The following is a 23,531-nucleotide window of genomic DNA, read 5'->3' on the forward strand; positions in this document are numbered from 1 at the left end:
TAGGGTAGGCCATGCTAATCCATATCTGTCAACTCCCACCTGCCCAGTTGTCAGAGAAGTTGATTTCATTTCATTTCATTTCACTGACTCTGGTATCCCAGTGCTGGGAAATTCGGGTCGCTTCCTCCCAGTGGAAAGCTAGCATCAACAAGAGTCGCGCTACCCAGGGGTGTGCGTGTTTAGGTGTAACCAGCCACCTGCACTTATGGCAGAATGACCGAGGTTCTTCTACGTGCCCCTGTGGTGACACGGGGGTGGGACATGGATACCGCATCTGAGTCTGCACATCGAGTTGACCCGTGTCCGGCCCGGCCTTGATTCAAACAAGCGACGTTAGGATCACAAGTCGACCCAGTGCTCTACCCACTGAGCTACCCGGCTCCTCTGAAGTTGATGATGACAACACTTACGCACCTGCCCAGTTTATCAGAGAAGTTGATGCCTTCGCTCATCTTGCCTCCCACCACGCACATCAACACCGCTCCTGTGGGGCTTCCTGGGCTGGGCACCCTGCATTTCTGTACACAGTACGTGGGTTATTTACACAAGGTTCAGTACTCGGTCCCATCCTTTTCATCATGTACCCTAATCCCCTCTCCACACTGATTCAAAACCATTCTGTTTTAAATCAGTCTTTTGCTGATGACACCCAGCTGTATAAACCCAGTCCCCCTGCAGAGACACATTCCGCCATCCAGACCATTCAGACATGCATCACTGATGTTAAATCTTGGATGGTCGATAACAAACTTAAGCTGAATGATGATAAGACTGAAGTCTTACTGTGCAAAAGGAAGAACACTACACTTCCCTCTCCCCAACCTATTTCTGTTCAAATAGGCAACACCGACATTCTTTTCTCACCATCAGCTAGAAACCTTGGATTCACCCTTTCATCTGACATGATCCTTAACAAACATATATCTTTAGTCTGTAGAGCAGCTTATTTTGAGCTTCGTAAGATCAGCACCCTTTGCCACACACTCTCCTCTCAAACAACTAACACTCTTGTTTGTGCCTTTGTTCTTTCTAAACTTGACTACTGCAACTCTCTTCTCTCTGGCTATCCTCTGTACCTCCTGCATAAACTACAACAGGTCCAAAACTCGGCAGCACGCCTCATTCTCAAAGCACGAAAACGAGATCACGCAACACCACTTCTTCGCACACTGCAATGGTTACCTATTCAAGCCCGCATTGACTACAAACTGTCCACCCTCTGTTTTAACTTCTTTTCTGGCTCGTCTCCTGCTTACTTCTCTGAACTCCTCGCCGTCTATTCTCCAGCAAGACAACTCCGTGCCTCTTCTGACTGTCGCTTCCTTACCATTCCACACACCAAAACCAAAACATACGGACAACGCACTTTCACTTTCTGCGCACCCACACAATGGAATTCTCTCCCCTTTCACATCCGCCACTCTCAGTCACCCCAAGCATTCAAACGAGCACTTAAAACACACCTCTTCAAGAAATACAACCCCTGATTTTGTTTTCTCAGTCCATCAGTAGGCTACATGTAGTGTATTTGTTGTTTTAGTGATAATGTGATAATGTATATACACATCTAGGGCTGTTTTCAGTATTGTTGATAACATGTTCTGTTTGATTAAGGGTATTCAGCTGGTATTTCCTTGTTTTCACTACCTATTTTATTCATGTTTTTATTACTTAGTTAGTGGAAGAATCTTTTGTAATGTATGTTTGATGGTGTATGCTTTTAATTAAGCGTTGTTGACTATGAATGTAGATGTAAATGCTTGTATAACTGTGTTTTAATTTTAAATGTGTCAAGCGCAAAGAGCATAATTGTAAAGTTATGATGTTGCACTATATAAATGCTCATTTATTATTATTATTATTATTAAGTCATCATACCGGACATGTGCTATTTACACAAGTTATTTCTGTTGCATGTCATTGGCATAGCATAGTCTCGAAAGACGAAGGCACATGTTGTTTACACAAGTCACAATTATCTTTACACATGACATTGATTATTTACACAAGTCATTTCTGTCACATAGGGTACTGTTTATGTATTGGGATTGATTGAACATCATGTTAGGGTAAGGCTACCTCACGCACACACACATACACACACACACAAACACGCACACACACACACACACACATACACAAATACACACACACACACAGGTACTTTACACATTCACACACACACGCACACACACACACACACACACAAACACACACTTGCAGTCACGCGCGCGCACACGCACTCATGTACACACGTTCTGTCTGTGTGTGTGTATGTGTTTATGGTGGGATACCTCGACTCCCGCGTGAAATTTTGAGCTTTACTCCGACATGAAATTTTACCTCGACGTCGAAATAAAACAAGTCTTCAAAATCACTCAAAAATAACTATGGAGGCTTGAAATAAGGTTAAATACATATAAATAATTTAATTTGACTTTATTTTTACAATTTAGCAAAATGTCGAGAAAAAACACACTTTTAGTTACTTTTTGTGTTTTGTGTATGTCCGGATATAACACCAGTAACAATCCCTGTTCACACACACTTTTTTTTTTCGCAGTTTAAAACAAAAAAAATTTTTTTTAAATCATTGTCACACTGGAAAAAAAAAAAAAAAAAAAAAAAAATTTAAAATAAATTTTTTTTAAAAATCATTGTAATTGTACACACTGCACAAAAAAAAAACAAAAAAAAAATAATTGTAGAAAAAAAAAATATATATAAAAAAATAAAGGATATCAAAAAAGAATAAAAAAAAAAAATAAAAAAAAAATAAAAATAAAAAAAAGGATATAAAAAAAATTCAAAATCGATCGTTAAATTTGTGCACAAGTTTACAAAACGTAACCCTAGCCCCTAGAAAATAAATTTGATGTTGTGGTGAGAGAGGTTGTTTATTTTGTCATCCATTTTCCTTCAAATATCAGACATATATATACATGTAGATCACCACTCTGCCACTATGAGTATGATGTGATGGTTTTGTGTTTACCAGACACCAAAAATGTGAGTAACCTGTACTTTTGTTTTGAAAACAACAATTGCCTTTCATATGACAACACATTGCCTGTGTCTGCTACAGTGGAACACCCTCTTTAGACTTTATTTTGGAAAATAAGATCATAGAATTTATCAGGGCATATACATGTTCAGACATTGTCGACAAGGAAATCTGAACAAAGCAAGGGCTGAAATGGGATTAGGAAAGGGGGGAGGGGGGGGGGGGGGTGTCTGTAATAGGAAGGGGGCTGGATTTTATTTATTTATTTATTTATTTGTTGCTTAACGTCCAGCCGACTACGCAGAGCCATATCAGGACGAGGAAGGGGGGAATGAAGGGGGCCACTTGTCAAGCGATTCCTGTTTACAAATGCACTAACCCATTACTTGTGTCCCAGCAGGCTTTAGTAAAACTAAATTAATACCTACTGGAAGATTACCAGTTTCCAGTATGTTAAAATAGGCTTAACCTATCTACTGCTGGACTTACATCAGAACACTAACAGATTAAACTATACATGAATCGCGAGACAAGCGGCAAGAGAAGAGATTTTTGGAAAAAATACAGGCGAATGAGCAAGAAGGCAGAAAAAAGAAAAGAATTCATGAAGAAAAAGAGAGCATGACAGGAAAGAGGAACCAAAAATCTACCTAACAGCAAACTAAAAAGCTCCTGCGGTTCCAAAAACAGGAGGGGCCTTTAATTTCATAACCGCAGTGCCCCACTGCGGGAAAGGGGGCTGGAGGGGGAGGGGGGTCTAAAAGGGGTTCCACTGTAAATAGACGTGATTTCATACACGAGACAATGATTACAAATGCCAACAACTATTCCAGAATGGGAAGTTGAAAATAGTATCTTGGTAAGCTTGAATCCACTTGCCACAAATTCCTCGACATTATTCATCGTATTGTAACCGAAGCAACCTTGTAGCAACCATATCGATACCCGGCGGACATATTGACTTATTGTCGGAATTTGGAGTGAGACTTTTGATTCAAAACGAACACAATGAGATTAGGTTTAAAAACATTCCTATAAAATAAACTCCATGGCAGTGTTTAATCCCAAAAATGTCCACCCCCCCCCACTCACTCTCTGTAGTCTGTCAGTGTCGTGCGTCATTATCAACATCCTCAAAGAGTCTAACTCTAAGTCAAACCACAGGCAGAAGGTATCGTTCACTGGACCACTACTTTCATAGAAAGACTACAAGGTATGTCACTCAGTTTCGAGTCGTCTGTGTTCTTGGAGTCGCTTCCTGCGGACAATTTTTTTGTTCAAGACGGTTCGCCTCTTCCTACAGTCTGTGTAAGGTCAAATAAATACAGTTGAATGATTGTTTGAACTATATGTACCTTTAATTTTCAGCTGCCGTACGCTGCAGGTTGTTTCTTTTGACGAAGCAAAGATATATCTGTAAGGACACACTAAAAACCTCTCTGAAAAACCTTGATATTCAGTTCCAATAATGGCGTAGCAGAATCGCATGCGGAACGGGAATCCTGGCCCGGACAAGCTTATCAGTTATTTATGGACAGACTAGACATCCAAGCATACCATGAGTCTGCGGTCATCTTCCAAAACAAAGGACGAACAACATTTACAATGAAGGTAAATCTTCTGGTTGTTTATGTTGGAGCTACACATAGCTCATTGATTAACAACAATATGTGGAGACAAGTCTCACTGTATAATCATTGAGTGGCAAACATATGCTTGTGTATTTTATGAGTGGCACAATCCTGGTCAAAATTCAGTATGCTTCAGACAGTGATGCTTATCATATTGAACTAGGAAGATAGTGACTTTGCTGGTCATCATTGACATTGATCTAAATTAACCAATCAGTGCTTTATAACCAATTTTAAACTAGAACATTTGGAATTAATGGCGTTTGATTCAGAGGAATTTCTATCAATTTCTTCTCAACATCGTCAATTACTTAAGTTTGTGTGTAAGATAACCATAATTTTATTGTTTTGCGATACTAACTCTCAATCACTGTAGTTTTATTTACTACGTTGTGTTGTGGTTTTTTTCAGTTATTATGTTCTAAACTTTGTTGCTTATTATTGTACTATCGTTTTAGAGTCACAGTTATTTTACAAATATTATCTTCTAGTTTTGGTTTTGTGCTCAGCTGTTAGAGTGCCTCGCATTTCTCCCTTAGGTTGTCTCCCCCTTTTTGTAAACTCATATTTTTTAATTAGCATCTTTGGTTATTTGGTACGTCTGGTCATCTTATAACGAAAATGTCATTGAACTGAAAAAAGAAATAATAACTTAGTTTCATATTTGAACATTTGGCAGTATGTTTCTTGTGAGTCAGATTAAGATCTCACCAGGAACCCAACCTTTACCCAGTTAATTCTACACATTAAAATTTAAATGGAAAATTACGAAACACATAAAAACATGCAACTCAATACACACTGGCAGTACTTGTTATCTACAATCAATTCAGCCTCGTAGAATGATATACGGTATACGACACGTCCTTGAAACACATAGAACAGTTCTCAAGAAAAAACATTTGCAATTTCCAGTCTTTTTTGTGTTGCAGACATGCAGTGATCACCACCACATTGACCTCCGTCCTCGTCTTCATCTTCACTCTCCGACAAGTCAATGTCGTCCTCGTCCAAGCCATTTTCTATAATGATAAAGTTATGTAGGACACATGCTGAAAAAATTAACATTGGAACTTCACGGATGTTCGTCATCTCGAGATCCTTCAGTCTGCGGAATTTTCCTTTCAACAAACCAATAGCCCGCTCCACGTCAACTCTTGTCCTTGCCTGGGCTCTGTTGTAGGCAGTTTCCACAGGGGTCAGATGGCCGTTGTCGCGGAATGGAACCAGCAGGTACTTGCGGAGACTGAGGGTAGGCCGAGTCCCCGATCATATGGTACTCTGGAGGCAGCTTACTTGCGTCAGACTCCAACACTCCATGGAGATCTGAGTTGGGGAAAACTCGGCTGTCATGCACGGACCCAGTGTAACCCATAAACACATCCAGAAAGAGGAGGTCTTTGTCGCATACAACCTGAAACAAGTCGCGTAAATCAATATAAAAATAATCTATCAGCCTGAAACTAAAAACCAACCACAACAGAGGCTACATGTATATATCCTAATGCTTCGCTAGCCTAAACCATAAGACTGAGCTGAGCACAGCTCCTCTCTGCAGAACATGTGAATGAGGTGCCTACTGTCCCATATAATTCATTTATCATTGAGTGCATTTTCAGCGTAACCATGACATGCATATATGAAATGATAAAGAACAATAAAAAAAATCATGTTTTTGAAGGGTAAACATCCCCATTATCACACCGAGAACTGTGTTCCGCCTTATTTCAGCCGGGCTCGTTGTTACTCCGTTTTCAGCCGGGCTCAGTGTCACGCAAACGAAAGTGTCTTCATAAAAACACAAACTATGACTTTCACACTGATTTAAGCTAAAATTGATGAATGTCAGTAGAAAGGGGAATAATTGTTTTCTTTGTAGACAGCTAAAAACGTCTTTTGCTTACCTGGTTAATTGACAATAGCCGAATGGAAGGCATACATGCAGGTTTTTTAGTGAAAAATGAAGGTTCAACGTAAATTTCTCTCAAAGATGGATTTGAACAACAAATATTCCTGTATTTTTACTATTTTGGGTAAAGCTATAATCATCTGTATCAATTGCGTGCTTCAATGCGTCCTTCACTATGTCATAAGAAGCAATCAAAACAAGCAAGTGGTGTACGTTTTGTTCCGCGCTGGGCCTCCTGCATTTTTGTCTGCGTTCCGCACTGCCACTGGGCTTGCTTTTGTTCTGGGTGTCCAGCACGGAACAAAACTCGCCTGACATGGGTTTTGGTTTTACTTTTCGTGCCTCAACGCCTTAAAGCAGGTTCGGGAAAATGCATCAGCATAACAGCAAGAAACTATAGAACAAACTTATGATACAGAAAAACCATAACATGATACCGTTGCTTATCATTTCTTGAGTTTGATCAGCTTTTTTGCCCGAAAAGCGACAACCTGCACGTATTTCAAGCCGATGGGGGTCACATAATAAACCTTGTCAGATAAAAATAACACCAATAGAGAGACAAATTACTTAGGTTAGTGCTAAAAACATCCGTTCCTGGAAATGAGGTTTTTTTAGAAGACATAGTTTGTACTTTAGTGCAGACACTTACATTTGCGTGACACCAAGCCCAGCTCAAAACGGAGTAACAACAAGCCCGGCTGAAATAAGGCGGAACACAGTCCCCGGTGTGATTATCCATGCTTAGTCAAGAAATGCTTGAACAAATTTTTAATAAATTTGATCAGAAAGTGCTGCCTCAACTTTCACTAAAAGCGGTATATGTTCTTTTTTTCTTTATTTATTTGGTGTTTAACGTCGTTTTCAACCATTCAAGGTTATATCGCGACGGGGAAAAGGGGGGGGGGGGGGGGGGGAGGAAGATGGGATAGAGCCACCTGTCAATAGTTTCTTGTTCACAAAAGCACTAATCAAAAATTTGCTCCAGGGGCTTGCATAGTTGCAACGTAGTACAATATACCTTACTGGGAGAATGCAAGTTTCCAGTACAAAGGATTTAACATTTCTTACATACTGCTTGACTAAAATCTTTACAAAAATTGACTATATTCTATACAAGAAACACTTAACAAGGGTAAAAGGAGAAACAGAATCCGTTAGTCTCCTCTTACGACATGCTGGGGAGCATCGGGTAAATTCTTCCCCCTAACCCGCGGGGGGTAGCGGTATATCATTATATGACATGTATAGATCTAACAACAGAAAAAGAAAAGTCAGAGAAACGAGGCGTAGGTACATTTTCATGATGGTTTTCTTGGAATTAATCCACACACCATCATAATTCAAACTTGTCTGAACTCCCAATATCGGTTTAAACATTTAATATTTCTCACGTAAACCATCACAGACACTGTCAGGCTTTTACACACAGTACAAACACCCTTTCATTGAAACACTCACCGCTTTAGAACATCCTAGGTGCTTACCGTAAAGAGCGAGCAATTTTCACACAAAAATTGTTTTGCATGGTTTATCTTACCCCGGAGCCATCGACATCGTGAACTCTGTTATTCCAGTTTCCCTTTTTGACAAAGCAGTCGTCAGGAATTTGAATGCGACTCGCTGTGAGCTTGTCTGCAATAGCACGTTATTATGTACCTCTGACTATGCACTAAACAAACGGCTGTGGTTCACAAGAACCCTCGCGATGACTTTTGACTATTCACAGGAACTGGCGAACCTTACGTGAACCTGCTTCTGGGCGTTCCTTATTTTAACTTCAAATACTTCGAGTTTTAATGATCTTGTCTTGATGAAAAAAATATTTATTTTATGATTTAAGAATGTTTGTGTAACACGCTGTCAATTTATTATTTTGATTTTAAAAGTTAGGTCTAGCGCCAAAACGCACCTCGGTCCGATTGTCTTGAAGACAATCCGCAACATTAAATCTTTGAAAATTACTCGTTCAGCCTCTTTACGTAAGGCACCTAGGATGTTCCCTTTGGTGAGCGTTCATAATGAAGGTTGTTTATACTGTGTGTAAAAGCCTGACAGTATCTGTGATGGTTTACGGGAGGCGCACTGTGCCGTTAAATACTTGTCTTTAAATTCAAAGATTCAAATAGTGACTTAAAATGACAGTAGATTCCAATTATGAAATGACACTGCTAGTGTTACTCCAGTATTTCAATAGGGAATAAATACACAGGCACCATAATGGTCAGTTCTGCCAAGGTTAACAATCCACGTATCTGAAACAGAAAGTGATCAAATCTGTTACCTGGAGATGCATCGCTGGGAAACCTTTACGGCAGATGTACGCATCCCTGGTTCCTGGTATCTTTATGTAGGTCCCATCAATCGCTCCAACTACGCCCGGGAAACCAGCTCTGGCTGCCCATTTCCCAGCTAATCGAGCCAGGTCACATTTTGGTGGCCACTGGATGACATCTCCTGTAAAGAACAGAAAATTGCATTAAAATATGCTGATCACAGTGTTAATTTTATTCAAAATCATCTGACAGTTTACCCATGTCTGTACTATTTACAATTAAAGTTACAGGTCTCCCAGTCCCCCACACGCCGGGGAAAGTGTTACGACAGAAAAAATCGCCGTTTGTTACGATAGCATTCTGCAGTCCCATAGTCAGCAAGGTTTCGAGCCCGAAAGGTGTGTAACTTCCAAACTAATAATTATTGCGGCGTAATTATCGAAGCCAGCAAAGTTTATTTGTTCTCAGCGGATTTATGATTGCATGAGGATTAACATGTTATCGATTTAATTTTTGAGGCTTCTGTTTTAGATTTGTGACAGCGTCGTATTTGCTGAAATTGTTCGATTTGGGGATTTCTTTTTAAATGGTGGAGATTACAAGAGGCTTGAAGCAACAACGGTCATTTGATCAGGTAATGTGATGTATCATAACCGAAATGCATCAATAGCAGTGTCCCAATATACTATATATATGCAAGTGTGTTTGTGTCATCGGCTGAGGAAAAGAGCATGTGTATTTTTTTGGTACGCGTCGCCGTGCTAGCAGTTACGACTGCCAGCGATGCATTGATACGGCCGCCCCACTTTTCTGTTACGACCGCCGACTGTTTCGGCTACGGCAGCCGGCACTCATTTTATTCGTTTAATAATGTTATTGCCAAAGTTTATGACAGTTTGCAAACAAATATGAACGGGTTTCACTGCACATCGGTTGTGCACCGTCGTGTTATCAGGAATTGTGATTCCCTGCCCTCTTTTATTTAATATCGCATTCGTCACAGTTTATATCTAGAGTTGTTCTACTTCCAGTTAAGCGTGCACATAGTTTCAACGGGCATGTACATGACAAGTTCAAATGTCAATTGTCAAAAGCAGTCGCTGAAAATCCAACTCGGTCTAAAAGACGGACACAAAGGAATCCCACTCACCAATTACTCGGGTGAGTCAGGGGGGAGATTGGGGTGGGGTGGGGGTTGGTTGATAACTAGGAGTCAAATTCAGATTAAAAAAAAAGATTTGAACTGGGTATGCATTACTGTTAATATTTTTTAAGAAAAAAAATGCCTCTCTACAAAACTTTGATTGTAATTAGTTACCTTGATGCGTCTATGAGTATGAGACACTGAAACGCCTAAATATCTTTCTTACCTGCACAATCTGTATATATCCAGGACTTTCCCCAGTCCCTGTTCGATGAGAGTGTATGTGCCATATTTGGCACAGTGTCCTGGGCTATCTGACCGCCCATCACCAATCAGCTCTAGACTTCCTCTCTCGTCCTGAAGCTGCGAGATGAGCTCTGACTGCTCCCGTTTCCATTTTCTTTCCACTATAGGAAAAATGAAGTGCCGCTGATGCCAGAAGAACGTGCTCTCCAAAATGTAACGCACATTGTGCAGGTAAAACAGCCGGAGAATTTTTGTCGGGCTGCAGCCAGAGAGCACAACAGCTGATGACAGGAGCAGGTTCCCGCAGGGCATCTGCTTTATGTACGGTTGGCTGGTCCACTCTCTGAAGAAACAGCACTTGGAGCAGTCTTGTCGGACGTGGATGCAAGATCCCACTGTCTTCGATATGAAGGCCTTCGCAGGGTGAGAGCATCGAGGACAACTCTCTAACAGCTGCATCAAGTTTGCCTGGAAGACAATGTACTTGTCTTCCAGGTCGGGGCTGGGTCTCGGCTCAGGAGCATTCCTAAAACACACAGGTTATACACTTTCTTAGCACATAAAGGGTTACTATGGAAACTACATGTGCCATACACAAGCACAAATTCACTGCTAGTGCTATGGATATAATTACTACATGTTATACATGTCGCAATGACAGTGAAATCCAGTATAAAAAAAATTTTTAAGATGAAATCAGCTTCTTACTTGTGATGAGAAATTAAGCTAAATAATGTCACAACAAAAATGTTTGACATGTTTATGGTGTTTTTCACCCATTTAATAGACAAAAAAGGGTTATGGCCAGTGAGATAGAGACCAGAGAGAGAAAGACAAAAACAAAGGACAAAATGATAGCAGCTAAAAAATAGCTGACTGTCACCCAAAGTAACCCTTGACTTCTGTCTTACTTTTTAAAATGTAGAGAATCTATGTCTATTGAAAACTTACAAGAACTGCGGATCTTCTGGTTCACCTCCATCCTCGTCAGCAGGCTCGTCCTCTTCCGCAGCTGCAGCGCGCTGTCGTTCGCCTTTTCGTTCTTCCTTCCCCACACTCTCATCTGTTCCTACACTTTAGGGTTAGAACCGCATTGCGTTTTGAGGTGGGGCGTTGATCAGATTGCATTGGACGCTGACATCCTTGGTTTCGGCAATGGCAGAAACATCTGAAGAACAAATGACATTGCAGATTACTGATAATTGATAATTACAAAACAATGTGACAGCAGTAGCCGCGCTCTGGGAATCGCTGCGCTGCACAACGCGCCGCGCTCAGTGAATCGCCGCGCTCTGGGAATCGCTTGCCATTTTATAATCCCTGATTTACTTTTATCTTCTTTAACCAAAGTTCACCTAGCCTACACTGATCAATTCTAACAAACATATTATATCACATATGTTCTGAAAAAGAGTGGCACTGGCACAAATTGACAAAACATATATATGGGGATCTAAATCAATCCAAAGCCGAACATCTGGGGATGGGACAATGTGATACTGAACAGCTGACTGGCATGGTGACTTGTAAGTTGTTTGAATCTGATGCCTGTGCATGGATAAACTGATTTGCAGAAAATGTTTCTTACATGAATATGTATCACTTCTACTGATCTAGATGAAAACTGTATTTCCTGTCACTCACTCACTGTGTCAGGTCACTCCCCAGAGGAAAGTTATTCATCTAAAGTTTGAAAAAACTTAGAGTAGACTTACTCGTGTTGCGAAAAAAAAAAGTAGGTCTGAGAGAGCATTTTTGGAACAAACAGTGTAGAGTCAATATAGGGAGGACAGAGGACAGAGGAAATTATAAGGCGACATCTTGAGTTCTACCTACCTCGCAGTTCGTCGACGACACACGGTATTCGAGTCACTTTCAAAGTGACTTTTGAGTTTTGTTTCTCCTTGGGTGCCCCGACATTTTTGACGCAGAGCTTTCTTCTTCTTCTTCTTCTTTCTTGATGTGGACTGGGTTCATCCGAACGTCTGTAGTCCAGCGGCGGAGTACTGAGTAATTGGTTACTGGTGGTGGGTTACTTTGCTGGACGAATGGTCGGTACTGCTCCGGTTTTAAGTTTAAGAGTGTTTGAAAATCCCATTTTCCACTTTATGTGATTGACAAATAAAAGTTGTCCTCTTCAAAGTTCGAAGTGTGCACACAGGTCCCGGTGTTGCCTTTCCGGCTTTCGACGTCACAAAAGCTGTCTGACTAATTACTACGCGACCGCACGCGACCACACGCGACCTTGCACTACCTTGCGCGACCTCAAACTAAAGCATGTACATGTAATATTTTATATATATATAGTATCTTCACAACATTATCTGACTTTATACCAAGTTTTAAGTCAAAGAAATTATCAAAACTTGACTAAATGTAAAAAATAACGGAGCGACCCGAACTTCCCAGCGATGGGACAAAGCCTGAAATGGAAACTGGTGAAAATGAAAATGAAATGATTTTTTTGTTGAAAGCTAGAGGAATAGTTATAGGTTATTTTCACCAATCTGAATTAATCAAATTAGCCTTTACCTTTTATGTTCTCAGTTGATTTGATGGTGGTCAATATTTATTGTAACCGGAGCCCTAGAGAGGGTCCGTATCCTCATTAATTGTTCTCAGGGGGAGGCTGAAGATTGCCGAGGAGAGCAACTCTTTATCTCACCTTTACTCTGGCCCTATTGTAATGTAGTCTATGCCTCGCGTTGTGTTCAATACATGTGCCTACAATACTAGCCGACCTCGGTATTCAGAGGAAACCCTGTGTGTTTCTTAGTGATCTAGACTGTGCGTTACATAAATATTGTGATGTGTGTTTTGGATGTTGGAGTTTGCCACGTACAGTACAGTTTTAACAACACATGTTTACAGGACAACAGTCAAGGAGAGGCAGAAGTTACAATACATGACACGAAAGCAAGCTCACACACTTACGTTCGTTCACCGACACACGCATGTTCACGCTCACCGTCTCGTACGTACAGTGATGTTCACCATAACTCATAGGAAACAGTTACAAGGTTTTATTTTACACTATATTACATGAAAAACAAGTAACAAACCCATCAAACAAAGCACCAAACAATCCTTCAATCAGTCTTACCTAGCGTTTACCCTAACTCCGATTAATAACTATAACACCTACGGCTCCTTTCTTATGTATGCCTATCTCGTTCCTGCTGGCTCTGTTTCATACACAAGACAGACACGGCAACAACACGTAGACTCAACACTGAAAGACAGAACGAACATGCAAACGTTCAGCATTTAAATGCAACGCTGAAAGACGATCAAGCAGAACACACAGCATTTAAATTCAACGCTGAGAGACAACAAACAAGCAAGACACACAGCATTTGTTCAACGCTGAGAGACAACAAACAAGCAAAACACACAGCATGTGTTCAACGCTGAGAGACAACTTGACAAACAAGCAAAACACACAGCATTTGTTCAACGCTGAGAGACAACAAACAAGCAAAACACACAGCATTTGTTCAACGCTGAGAGACAACTTGACAAACAAGCAAAACACACAGCATTTGTTCAACGCTGAGAGACAACAAACAAGCAAGACACACAGCATTTGTTCAACGCTGAGAGACAACAAACAAGCAAAACACACAGCATTTGTTCAACGCTGAGAGACAACTTGACAAACAAGCAAAACACACAGCATTTGTTCAACGCTGAGAGACAACAAACAAGCAAAACACACAGCATTTGTTCAACGCTGAGAGACTGACAACAAACAAGCAAGACACACAGCATTTGTTCAACGCTGAGAGACAACAAACAAGCAAGACACACAGCATTTGTTCAACGCTGAGAGACAACAAACAACGAAACAGAGACAGAGTACACACTTGTGCAGCGTGTAAGAAAGAGAGAGAAAAAGACGAGGGAAAGAGAGCAAGCACTTATTCAGCGCTGACTGACGAGACTCGCAGAGCCGGCCTCTTTTACAGTCTCTCAAAGACTCGGTACTAATCTTCTGTGATAGCTGTGGGCTGGCTGTAAGGGAGGGGATGGGGGTATCTACAGGAAAGGGGGGGGGGGGGTGACTAGAAGGAAGGTGGGGTCACTGAGTACCTGCAACTCTGAGCTAGCAGGGCTCTCCCGCTACATTATTATTAGGCGACACACACGTACTCAATCATCAATTTTGTACATCAACGCCAACAGTGCATGTTGTTGTCCAAAAATAAAAGATTTGCACTCAGTCCTAAAACTGAATGGTAGTTCAAAGTTAAAGGGGTATTGACCAAAGTGCTTTTGAGGAACAATAAAATACTCCCAAAAAAATAAACACGCAAAAAAAAAACACCCCACACAAATAAAGAAAGAAGCAAAACAGATTTACAAGGACATTAAAGGACCAGACCACGCTGTTTTAAAGGTTATTAGAACCACTAACCGATGACTGAAGGTTAGAGAAATGCACCTAAAGATTCCAAAAATGTAAAGAAATTCACCGATTCGTAGCTTTATCATTGTGATTTAATTAAAAACGTTCCGCCAAATTCGTCTGCTAAACGAGACTTCGAAATGGCCGCCAGTAGACGAGAACCGGTAGTGACGTCATTTCGTGTACAGCTTAGGCTCAAGTGGGCGTTTGCCTACATCGAGCATCAACAACACGCCGAAGGAATGCGCACGGCTGCTGATAGCTATGAAGTATAGAAAAAAGGTTCAGGCATCAGTTGTCACCTTTTTCCGATGGGCTTACAACTTCTGCAGCAAGACTGATCTGCTTTCACTAAACGCAGACGAAAGGAAGTGAGTACATGTATACTGAATGTGTTCTGTAAGGGATAGGGGTTCAGTGTCACTGGGCGTTTTTGTCAGACTGACAGTATTTGTAGTGGAATGGCATCTGTTCCTAATTTTAAGCACATGTGTTAAGATTACAGATTAAAACATATATCTGTTACTACATGTATGTCCGTCCCCATGCACCCACCTTAAAGTTCCCTCTCTCTCTCCCTCTTTTACACTCACCTGGGTAATCGATGAGTCTCAGGTTTAATCAGTGTCCGTCCATATACACATAGACATTCACACAAACACACACACGTTGTTATAGTTGTTATCTTTTAATTCAGTGTTGTATTAAATGGATAAAGAAATCGTTAATACAGCAAGCTTGCATGAATAATTTGCTGTTGTCCTTTTTTTCAGATCAGGTTCTGTAATACAGTAATTATAATTAATACAAGTACAAATTCATGTTTGCAGTCATACTCATAGTGTGTGAGTGTGTGTGTGTGTGTGTGTGTGTGTGTGTGTGTGTGTGTGTGTGTGAAAAGCACTTTGATACTTAAAACATCTGTGTTATTTGATTTTATTTCAAAACTGCAGTCAGAATATTAAGCAGACCTATTCCAACAATACATTTTGATCAGCAGTAAATGTAATGTCAAATTATGAACAACAATCATGTGAGCAGATATATCTAACAGAAACAAATAGTCTAGCAAAATAATACAACCAAGTACATGTTCGGACATCATCATCCACATCAAAACATTGATTGTAGGAAGAGCACAACTCTGTGTTATTACCACTGCTTCAGTCAAACTGCCAGTTCAACTTTATCTCTGTGGGTGTTTTTTATTCTCTCAGAGTAACATGGGAAAAAAAACCTTTAAAAAACTTGCATGCTACAGAGCTGGATTGTTTCTAGTGATCATGCAGCATGATTTATCCGCATAGAAAACTACTGAAACACCTAAACAGAAATAACAATGTCTACAGAAAAAATCCACTGTTTGATTGCTGTCTGTAGTACTCCTCTTGCTAACAGTGGCATTAAAATAATTAAAACTAAGCTATGCTCTCTTGGGGGGGGGGGGGGAGGGGGAAGTGCTCTAAGTACTTTTTGTGTCTACATAGGCAAAACAAAACTATGCAATGTTTCAGATTTCCTGACCCACCCTATGTTTTTCCTCCTTATCCTGGACTATTTTGGACTCTTACAAAAACTTGTGTACTTCAAAAATGACAAATCTTAATTTTGCAGGCTTACAAGGAAATTGACTCTTCTCTTACAACCAGAATACACCATGATTTCAAGCAAATAAAAAACTACATGCACCTGAGAAAAAAACACTTTAATTCAAGAAGTTAGACCTCCTAACCCCAGCTTTTCAATTCAATTCAATACGTTGTTGATGTTGATTATGGAGCTTAACGTCCTCCCAGGTAACTAAGGACCTATATTGGGACATGATTTTTTATACAATGTTAAAAGTGTAGGGTGTAATGGGGGGGAGGGGGACTGGAGGGTGACGGGGTGTAGTCGCTAATAAATTTAAAGGTGCGTTTATTATCTAATATACCAGACATTTTGTTTTGGCTGGTGTACAGAATAACATCACATAAAATCGCACTCGCAAAACATACAAAACACATAAAATGTACACATCAGTACACACATAACCCAAACCACACATATCCATACCAGCACCATCACACACATATCCACATACATACTCTAGTTTGTACATTATAAAAATAAATACATTATGATTAATATCATTACTAGTCAACTTAAATTAAGGCTCAAAATAGGTCTTAAGATGGATGTTATTTAGTGTAATGAAGAGATTATAAAAACCAAAAAAAGCTATGAGAAAGAAAAGTATGAAAGAATTATGCCCATTCTCCAGTGAAAGTTCTGCTGATTGTGGTAACTTTTTTTTCTGTCTAAAACAGGCATCAGGTTAACTGAACGAGCTGTTTGAGGGGGTGGTGATCCTAACACTGGCCTATGGCAACACTGGCCTATGGCAGCTACAACAAAGCTCTGCATACACAGCAAGACTACAATGCAACAGTGCCCAGACTTTGACTGCTACAGCTAGACCAGTTGACAAAGCTCAAGTTGTCACCAAGCAGGACGCCCCAACTGGCGACCAACTATATAGACTGAGGCTGCCTATCTCCAAATCTGACAAAGCAAGAATTGTTACGCAAGCTCCACATTTCTGTTTGCAGTTTAAGCCGACCTTAAGTATGCAATGGTTATGCACATCCCCCCCCCCACACACACACCCCGCAGTTGAGAGTTGTAATGTACCTTTTATTTATCTTACATACATTTGAAGCCTGTGTAGCTCTGTGACAGAAAGAGGTCTCTGATGGCAGCGACCAGACAGGCAGGAAGAACTTTCCTGTTCTTTTGGAAAGTCAGTGAGTGTGCAACTTGTCAGTATGTTCTGAACACATCAAAACATTTTCTTTAATTTAAGCTACATAATATCATGTGGATGCACTGATTGGGTGTAAATAATAACAGCAATTGGTACAGTCAATTCACTAAATGTGCAACAAAACCCTAATCATCAGACATTTTACAACAGCAAACTTCAACAGTCCTTTTACTTTCCTGAATGTCATTATTATTTATTAAAACATGCATCTAGAGCAACATACATATAAATCTTCTTTTATTAAAGTTCACCTGAAATTCAGGCTGCTTTCCCATGCAAAGTACAAATGCAAGTGTCCATAAACCAGGGTTTAATACATGTAGTATGTGAGTGAGTTCTGATGAAAAAGTGATTGTGTTGTAATATTGGTTATTACTGAGTGTTGATGTTACAATGATTACATTATAAAAACAACAACAACAGAACAATGTGAAGAGCAAACTTCTTCTGTGGGCATGCAAGTGAGTTAATCTTGTGTGTGTGTGAAACTATATTTGACTGAGTGTCACATTTAAATGACAACAGTTTTCTTGATAGCCTTTAAAAACAACAACAAATACATACATTTAAAAATCAAACAAATATAGGCACCTCAAAAAAAGTTGTATGTACACCTTCGTGGCTGGTGATGCATTCTTGCTCCCCTGCAAGTTTTCATTCTACAATGTACCTCAGGCTAGCTTCCTCTCTCTCTCAAATCTGCCCCTCCCACACAATACAACAGGTACAGTGGCCACTCTGACACCAGTCTCTGAAATAATCAAGAACAGTTAAAACTGCGATGAGCTGTTGTTCTTTTACTCGTGAATGCAATGCATGAACACTTAAACAATATCCCACTTATTCGCGAGTGCGTTGACAAGGCGAGAGTGAAAAAATAGCACAGACTCGAAAGCAGACGATAAGTTCAGCACAGAGACTGAGAGAGCGGGCGTGTTTACCTTTGATCGCTGAGACAAACAGAGTCGCAATTTTCATCGTCACTGTCTTTTCACTACTGCTCAGTGGAAGTGGCCTCCGCTCCTCATCTTTCATGCTTGATTCGAGGAGAGAAACTGGTAGTTCGAACATGTACGGTTCAATTTCGTCTGCAGTCACGCTTGTTGCCATGTTGGTAAACAGCATCTTCACACTGTGTGACGTCACGGATAATTTATTCATAAGCCAGTCTCGCGAAGATCACGCGGCACAATGGCGGGTCGTTTTGGAGAAGAAATCCGTCGCTTCGGTCACAAAATTCGTCGGATTACGGCCTTACAAGATTCCGAAGTAAACCAAACATTGTTGAAGACGGTAAGAAAGTGGTTTTCTAACTAACTGCAAACATCGGGAAGTGTTCGGTCGCGCAGGAACACGATTCGAAGCGTTTTTGACGCTAAAACAGCATGGTCTGGACCTTTAACTTATGTTCATGGTTTGCTGTTTTTATTTTATTGTGTTTAAAAGCATGCTGATACCGGGATGCAGTATACGCTAAATGTAAATGCTGAATATTTAAATGTGAACGTGACCAGAAAAGATGCATTTCTTTTAACTTAATGGCGCCGTTAAAAACAAAAACTAATTTCTTGGTTACAAAAGCAAATGAACCTTAGTAGTCGATAGTGTAGTACTATTTGTCACTTTATTAGAGGTTGGTTGACTGAGTTACCGACTTCTCCGCTTTAATTCCTTTCAGTTTCAGTTTTCTCTTCACACTTTTCGTTTTCATGCGATACGTACGTGTAACATTTTTCCCGGCCTCGCACATGATGGACAGCATTCATTGGAGCGATATGTTTTCACCGGGTTTTCACAAAATTGTTTTTCATGCCACGCTATTATCGATTACCTCAAAATAAAACAAGTCGCGTAAGGCGAAAATACAACATTTAGTCAAGCTGTCGAACTCACAGAAAGAAGCTGAACGCAATGCAATTTTTCAGCAAGACCGTATACTCGTAACATCGTCAGTCCACCGCTCGTTGCAAAGGCAGTGAAATTGACAAGAAGAGCGGGGTAGTAGTTGCGCTAAGAAGTATAGCACGCTTTTCTGTACTTCGTTTTAACTTTCTGAGCGTGTTTTAATCCAAACATATATCTATAAGTTTTTGGAATCAGGAACCGACAAGGAATAAACTGAAAGTGTTTTTAAATTGATTTCGAAAATTTAATTTTGATAATAATTTTTATATATTTAATTTTCAGAGCTTGTTTTTAATCCAAATATAACATATTTATATGTTTTTAGAATCAGAAAGTGATGAAGAATAAGATGAATGTAAATTTGGATCGTTTTATATAAAAAATATTTTTTTAACAATTTTCAGATTTTTAATGACCAAAGTCATTAATTAATTTTCAAGCCACCAAGCTGAAATACAATACCGAAGTCTGTACCAATACTCTCTCTGTGCCTCATTGTGCTTCTCTCTCTCTCCCCCCCCCTCTCTCTCTCTCTAGAGCTCTCTCTCTCTCTCTCTAGAGCTCTCTCGCCCTATATGCCTCTCTCTCTCTCTCCCTCTCTCTCTGAATGTTTGTGCCCCTCTCTCTCTCTCTCTTTCTCTCGCTGTCTCTTTGTTCCTCTCTCTCTCACTTCCTCTCTCTCCTTCTCTGCCTCTTTGTGCCCCTCTTTTCTCTCTCTCTCCCTTCCTCCCTCTCTCTAGAGCTCTGCCCCCCCCCCCCCCCCTCCGTCTCTCTCTCTCTCTCCCTCCGTCTCTCTCTCTCTCTCTCTCTCCCTCCGTCTCTCTCTCTCCCTCCGTCTCTCTCTCCCTCCGTCTCTCTCTCCCTCCGTCTCTCTCTCTCTCTGTGCCTCTGTGTGCCTCTCTCTGTCTCCCCCTCTTTCTCTGCCTCTGTGTGCCCCTCTTTTGGGTGTAACTGTCGACGATTAAAGGAAATGACAAACGTAAAATATGTTTGTTTCGATCACGCGGTATCCGTCTAGGGTAATCGATATAAAAACAAAGTAATAAGTCTCAATCTTAGCGTTTGCTTATTTATTTGTCATTACTATATCATTTTGTATAGCGGTGACGATGCCCCCAACAGACAGAATTTAAATGAATTGAATTGATATAAAATCTTCTTTTTTTTAAACTCGATAAATGGGGGGGGGGGGGGGGGGGGGTTTCCCGCGCTAACTTCATCAGAGAAGAGACAATAACAGGATCGCCGCTTTTGAATTTCCTATTTTCTGTGTAAATTTTTCCACACGTACTTAACTTATTCAGATCTGAGATGCCGATGAGTATGTCACATCGGCTGTTCCCTGAGTCGTAAATGAGTAAGTGGACCAATGCTTAGTGGTCTGCTCTTTTGTCGCGGCTTGTGAAAGCGACACTGTCGCGACCATCTTCCACTTATATACTTATCAAGAGCCAGATGTTTTCCAGTAAACGATTGTGATCTTCAAAGCTTCGCGTGTTCAACACCTACCCGCCACATTGCGCAATACAGCCATAAACAGAATCCGAATCATCCGATGTTGAGAATGAACGAAACCTTGACATTTATGAGAAAATCAATTTCAATTTGGATGAGAGTGATCAAAATTATGCGAGTCAGCAATCTGTTCTGTCTGTCTGTCTGTCTCCCTTTCTCTCTCTCTCTCTCTCTCTCTCTCTCTCTCTCTCTCTCTCTCTCTCTCTCTCTCTCTCTCTCTCTCTCTCTCCCTCTCTCTCTCTCTCTCTCCCTCCCTCCCTCCCTCCCTCTCCCCTTCCGTCTCTCTCTCTCTCTCTCTCTCTCTCTGTCTCGCTCCGTCTCTCTCTCCCTCCGTCTCTCTCTCTGTGCCTCTATGTGCCTCTCTCTCTCTATCTCTCTCTCCCTCCTCCCTCCCTCCCTCCCTCCCTCTCTCTCGAGCTCTCTCCCCCTCCGTCTCTCTCTCTCTCTCTCTCTCCCTCCGTCTCTCTCTCTTTCTCTCTCTCTCTCTCTCCCTCCCTCCCTCTCTCTTTCTCTCTCTCTCCCCCTCCGTCTCTCTCTCTCTCTCCCCCTCCGTCTCTCTCTCTCTCTCTCTCTCTCTCTCCCTCCCTCTCTATTTCTCTCTCTCTCTCCCTCCGTCTCTCTCCGTCTCTCCCCCTCCGTCTCTCTCTCTCCCTCCCTCCCTCCCTCTCTCTCGAGCTCTCTCCACCTCCGTGTCTCTCTCTCTCTCCCCCTCCGTCTCTATCTCTCTCTCTCTCTCCCTCCGTCTCTCTCTCCCTCCGTCTCTCTCTCTGTGCCTCTGTGTGCCTCTCTCTCTCTCCCCCTCTTTCTCTGCCTCTGTGTGCCCCTCTTTTTGGTGTAACTGTCGACGATTAAATGAAATGGCATACGTAAAATAAGTATATCTTTACAATGGCCAAAAGAAAAACTGACCTTAAATCGATCTTTTTTTGATCGTAAGATTTCTATGCGGATCTTTCAAATGTAGGCTATGTTTGTTTCGATCACGCGGTATCCGTCTGGGGTAATCGATATAAAAACAAAGTAATAAGTCTCAATCTTAGCGTAGTGCTTATGTATTTGTCATTACTATATCATTTTGTATGCGGTGACGATGCCCCCAACAGACAGAATTTAAATGGATTGAATTGAATTAACATCTTTTTTTTTAAAACTCGATAAATGGGGTTTTTTCCCGCGCTAACTTCATCAGAGAAGAGACAATAATAGGATCGCCGTTTTTGAATTTCCTGTTTTCTGTGTAACTTTTTCCACACGTACTTAACTTATTCAGATCTGAGATGCCGATGAGTATGTCACATCGGCTGTTCCCTGAGTCGTAAATGATTAAGTGGACCAATGCTTAGTGGTCTGCTCTTTTGTCGCGGCTTGTGAAAGCGACACTGTCGCGACCAGCTTCCACTTAAATACTTATCAAGAGCCAGATGTTTTTCAGTAAACGATTGTGATCTTCAAAGCTTCGCGTGTTCAACACCTACCCGCCACATTGCGCAATACAGCCATAAACAGAATCCGAATCATCCGATGTTGAGAATGAACGAAACCTTGACATTTATGAGAAAATCAATTTCAATTTGGATGAGAGTGATCAAAATTATGCGAGTCTTCAATCTGTTCTGTCTGTCTGTCTGTCTGTCTGTCTGTCTGTCTCTCTCTCTTTCTCTCTCTCTCTCTCTCTCCCTCTCTCTCTCTCTATCTCTATCTCTCTCCTTCTCCCTCTCTCTCTCTCCCTCTCTCTCTCTCTCTCTCTCTCTCTCTCTCTCTCTCTCTCTCTCTCTCTCTCTCTCTCTCTCTCTCTCTCTCTGTCTGTCAGTGTTCATTATAAAAGCTTTAATAACACATTTACTCATGCATGTGTATTCAGCATTGTTTTCACTACGTCACATATATTTGTGTATAATATGTAATATGTAAATATTCATATGTTGTTGTTTTTCTCTACCTTTTTTTCTACGTGAATATCCGTGTAAATATGTGATTAGATTAGTCCCCTCTCTGGGCGAGGGTTGGTTGAAAAAAAGCTCGTTGTATTGCTAATGCCACAACCCTCAAAAAATTAAATTTGATTTGATTTGATTTGATTTGATTTGATCTCTCTCTCTCTCTCTCCCTCCCCCTCTCTCGAGCTCTCTCCCCCCCCCCCTCTCTCTCTCTCCCCCTCCGTCTCTCTCTCTCTCTCTCTCTCTCTCTCTCTCGCTCCGTCTCTCTCTCCCTCCGTCTCTCTCTCTGTGCCTCTGTGTGCCTCTCTCTCTATCTCTCTCTCTCTCCCTCCCTCCCTTCCTCCCTCTCTCTCTCTCTCCCCCTCCGTCTCTCTCTCTCTCTCCCCCTCCGTCTCTCTCTCTCTCTTCTCTCTCTCTCTCTCTCTTCCTCCCTCCCTCCCTCTCTCTCTCTCTCTCCCCTCCGTCTCTCTCTCTCTCTCCCTCCGTGTCTCTCTCTCTCTCTCTCTCTCTCTCTCTCTCTCTCTCTCTCTCTCTCTCTCTCCCTCCCTCTCTCTCGAGCTCTCTCCCCCTCCTTGTCTCTCTCTCTCTCCCCCTCCCCCTCCGTCTCTCTCTCTCTCTCTCTCTCTCTCTCTCTCCCTCCGTCTCTCTCTCCCTCCGTCTCTCTCTCTGTGCCTCTGTGTGCCTCTCTCTCTCTCCCCCCTCTTTCTCTGCCTCTGTGTGCCCCTCTTTTTGGTGTAACTGTCGACGATT

At 41.3% G+C, this 23,531-nt stretch overlaps 1 protein-coding gene across 1 annotated transcript; it reads right to left on the reverse strand.

The window, feature by feature from the left end:
• Positions 1-2,404: 2,404 nt before the first annotated feature.
• Positions 2,405-12,529, reverse strand: LOC138968451 (uncharacterized). The gene is made up of 5 exons (XM_070341020.1): positions 12,047-12,529; positions 11,162-11,378; positions 10,191-10,736; positions 8,829-9,001; positions 2,405-6,049 (listed from the first exon to the last, which is right to left on the reverse strand). The coding sequence occupies exons 3-5, from the start codon at positions 10,288-10,290 to the stop codon at positions 5,786-5,788; spliced, it is 537 nt and encodes a 178-aa protein (XP_070197121.1). The 5' UTR covers positions 10,291-10,736; positions 11,162-11,378; positions 12,047-12,529; the 3' UTR covers positions 2,405-5,785.
• Between the last annotated feature and the right edge of the window lie 11,002 nt (positions 12,530-23,531).

The sequence above is a fragment of the Littorina saxatilis genome, linkage group LG6, assembly GCF_037325665.1.
Source record: "Littorina saxatilis isolate snail1 linkage group LG6, US_GU_Lsax_2.0, whole genome shotgun sequence".
Lineage (NCBI taxonomy): Eukaryota > Metazoa > Mollusca > Gastropoda > Littorinimorpha > Littorinidae > Littorina > Littorina saxatilis.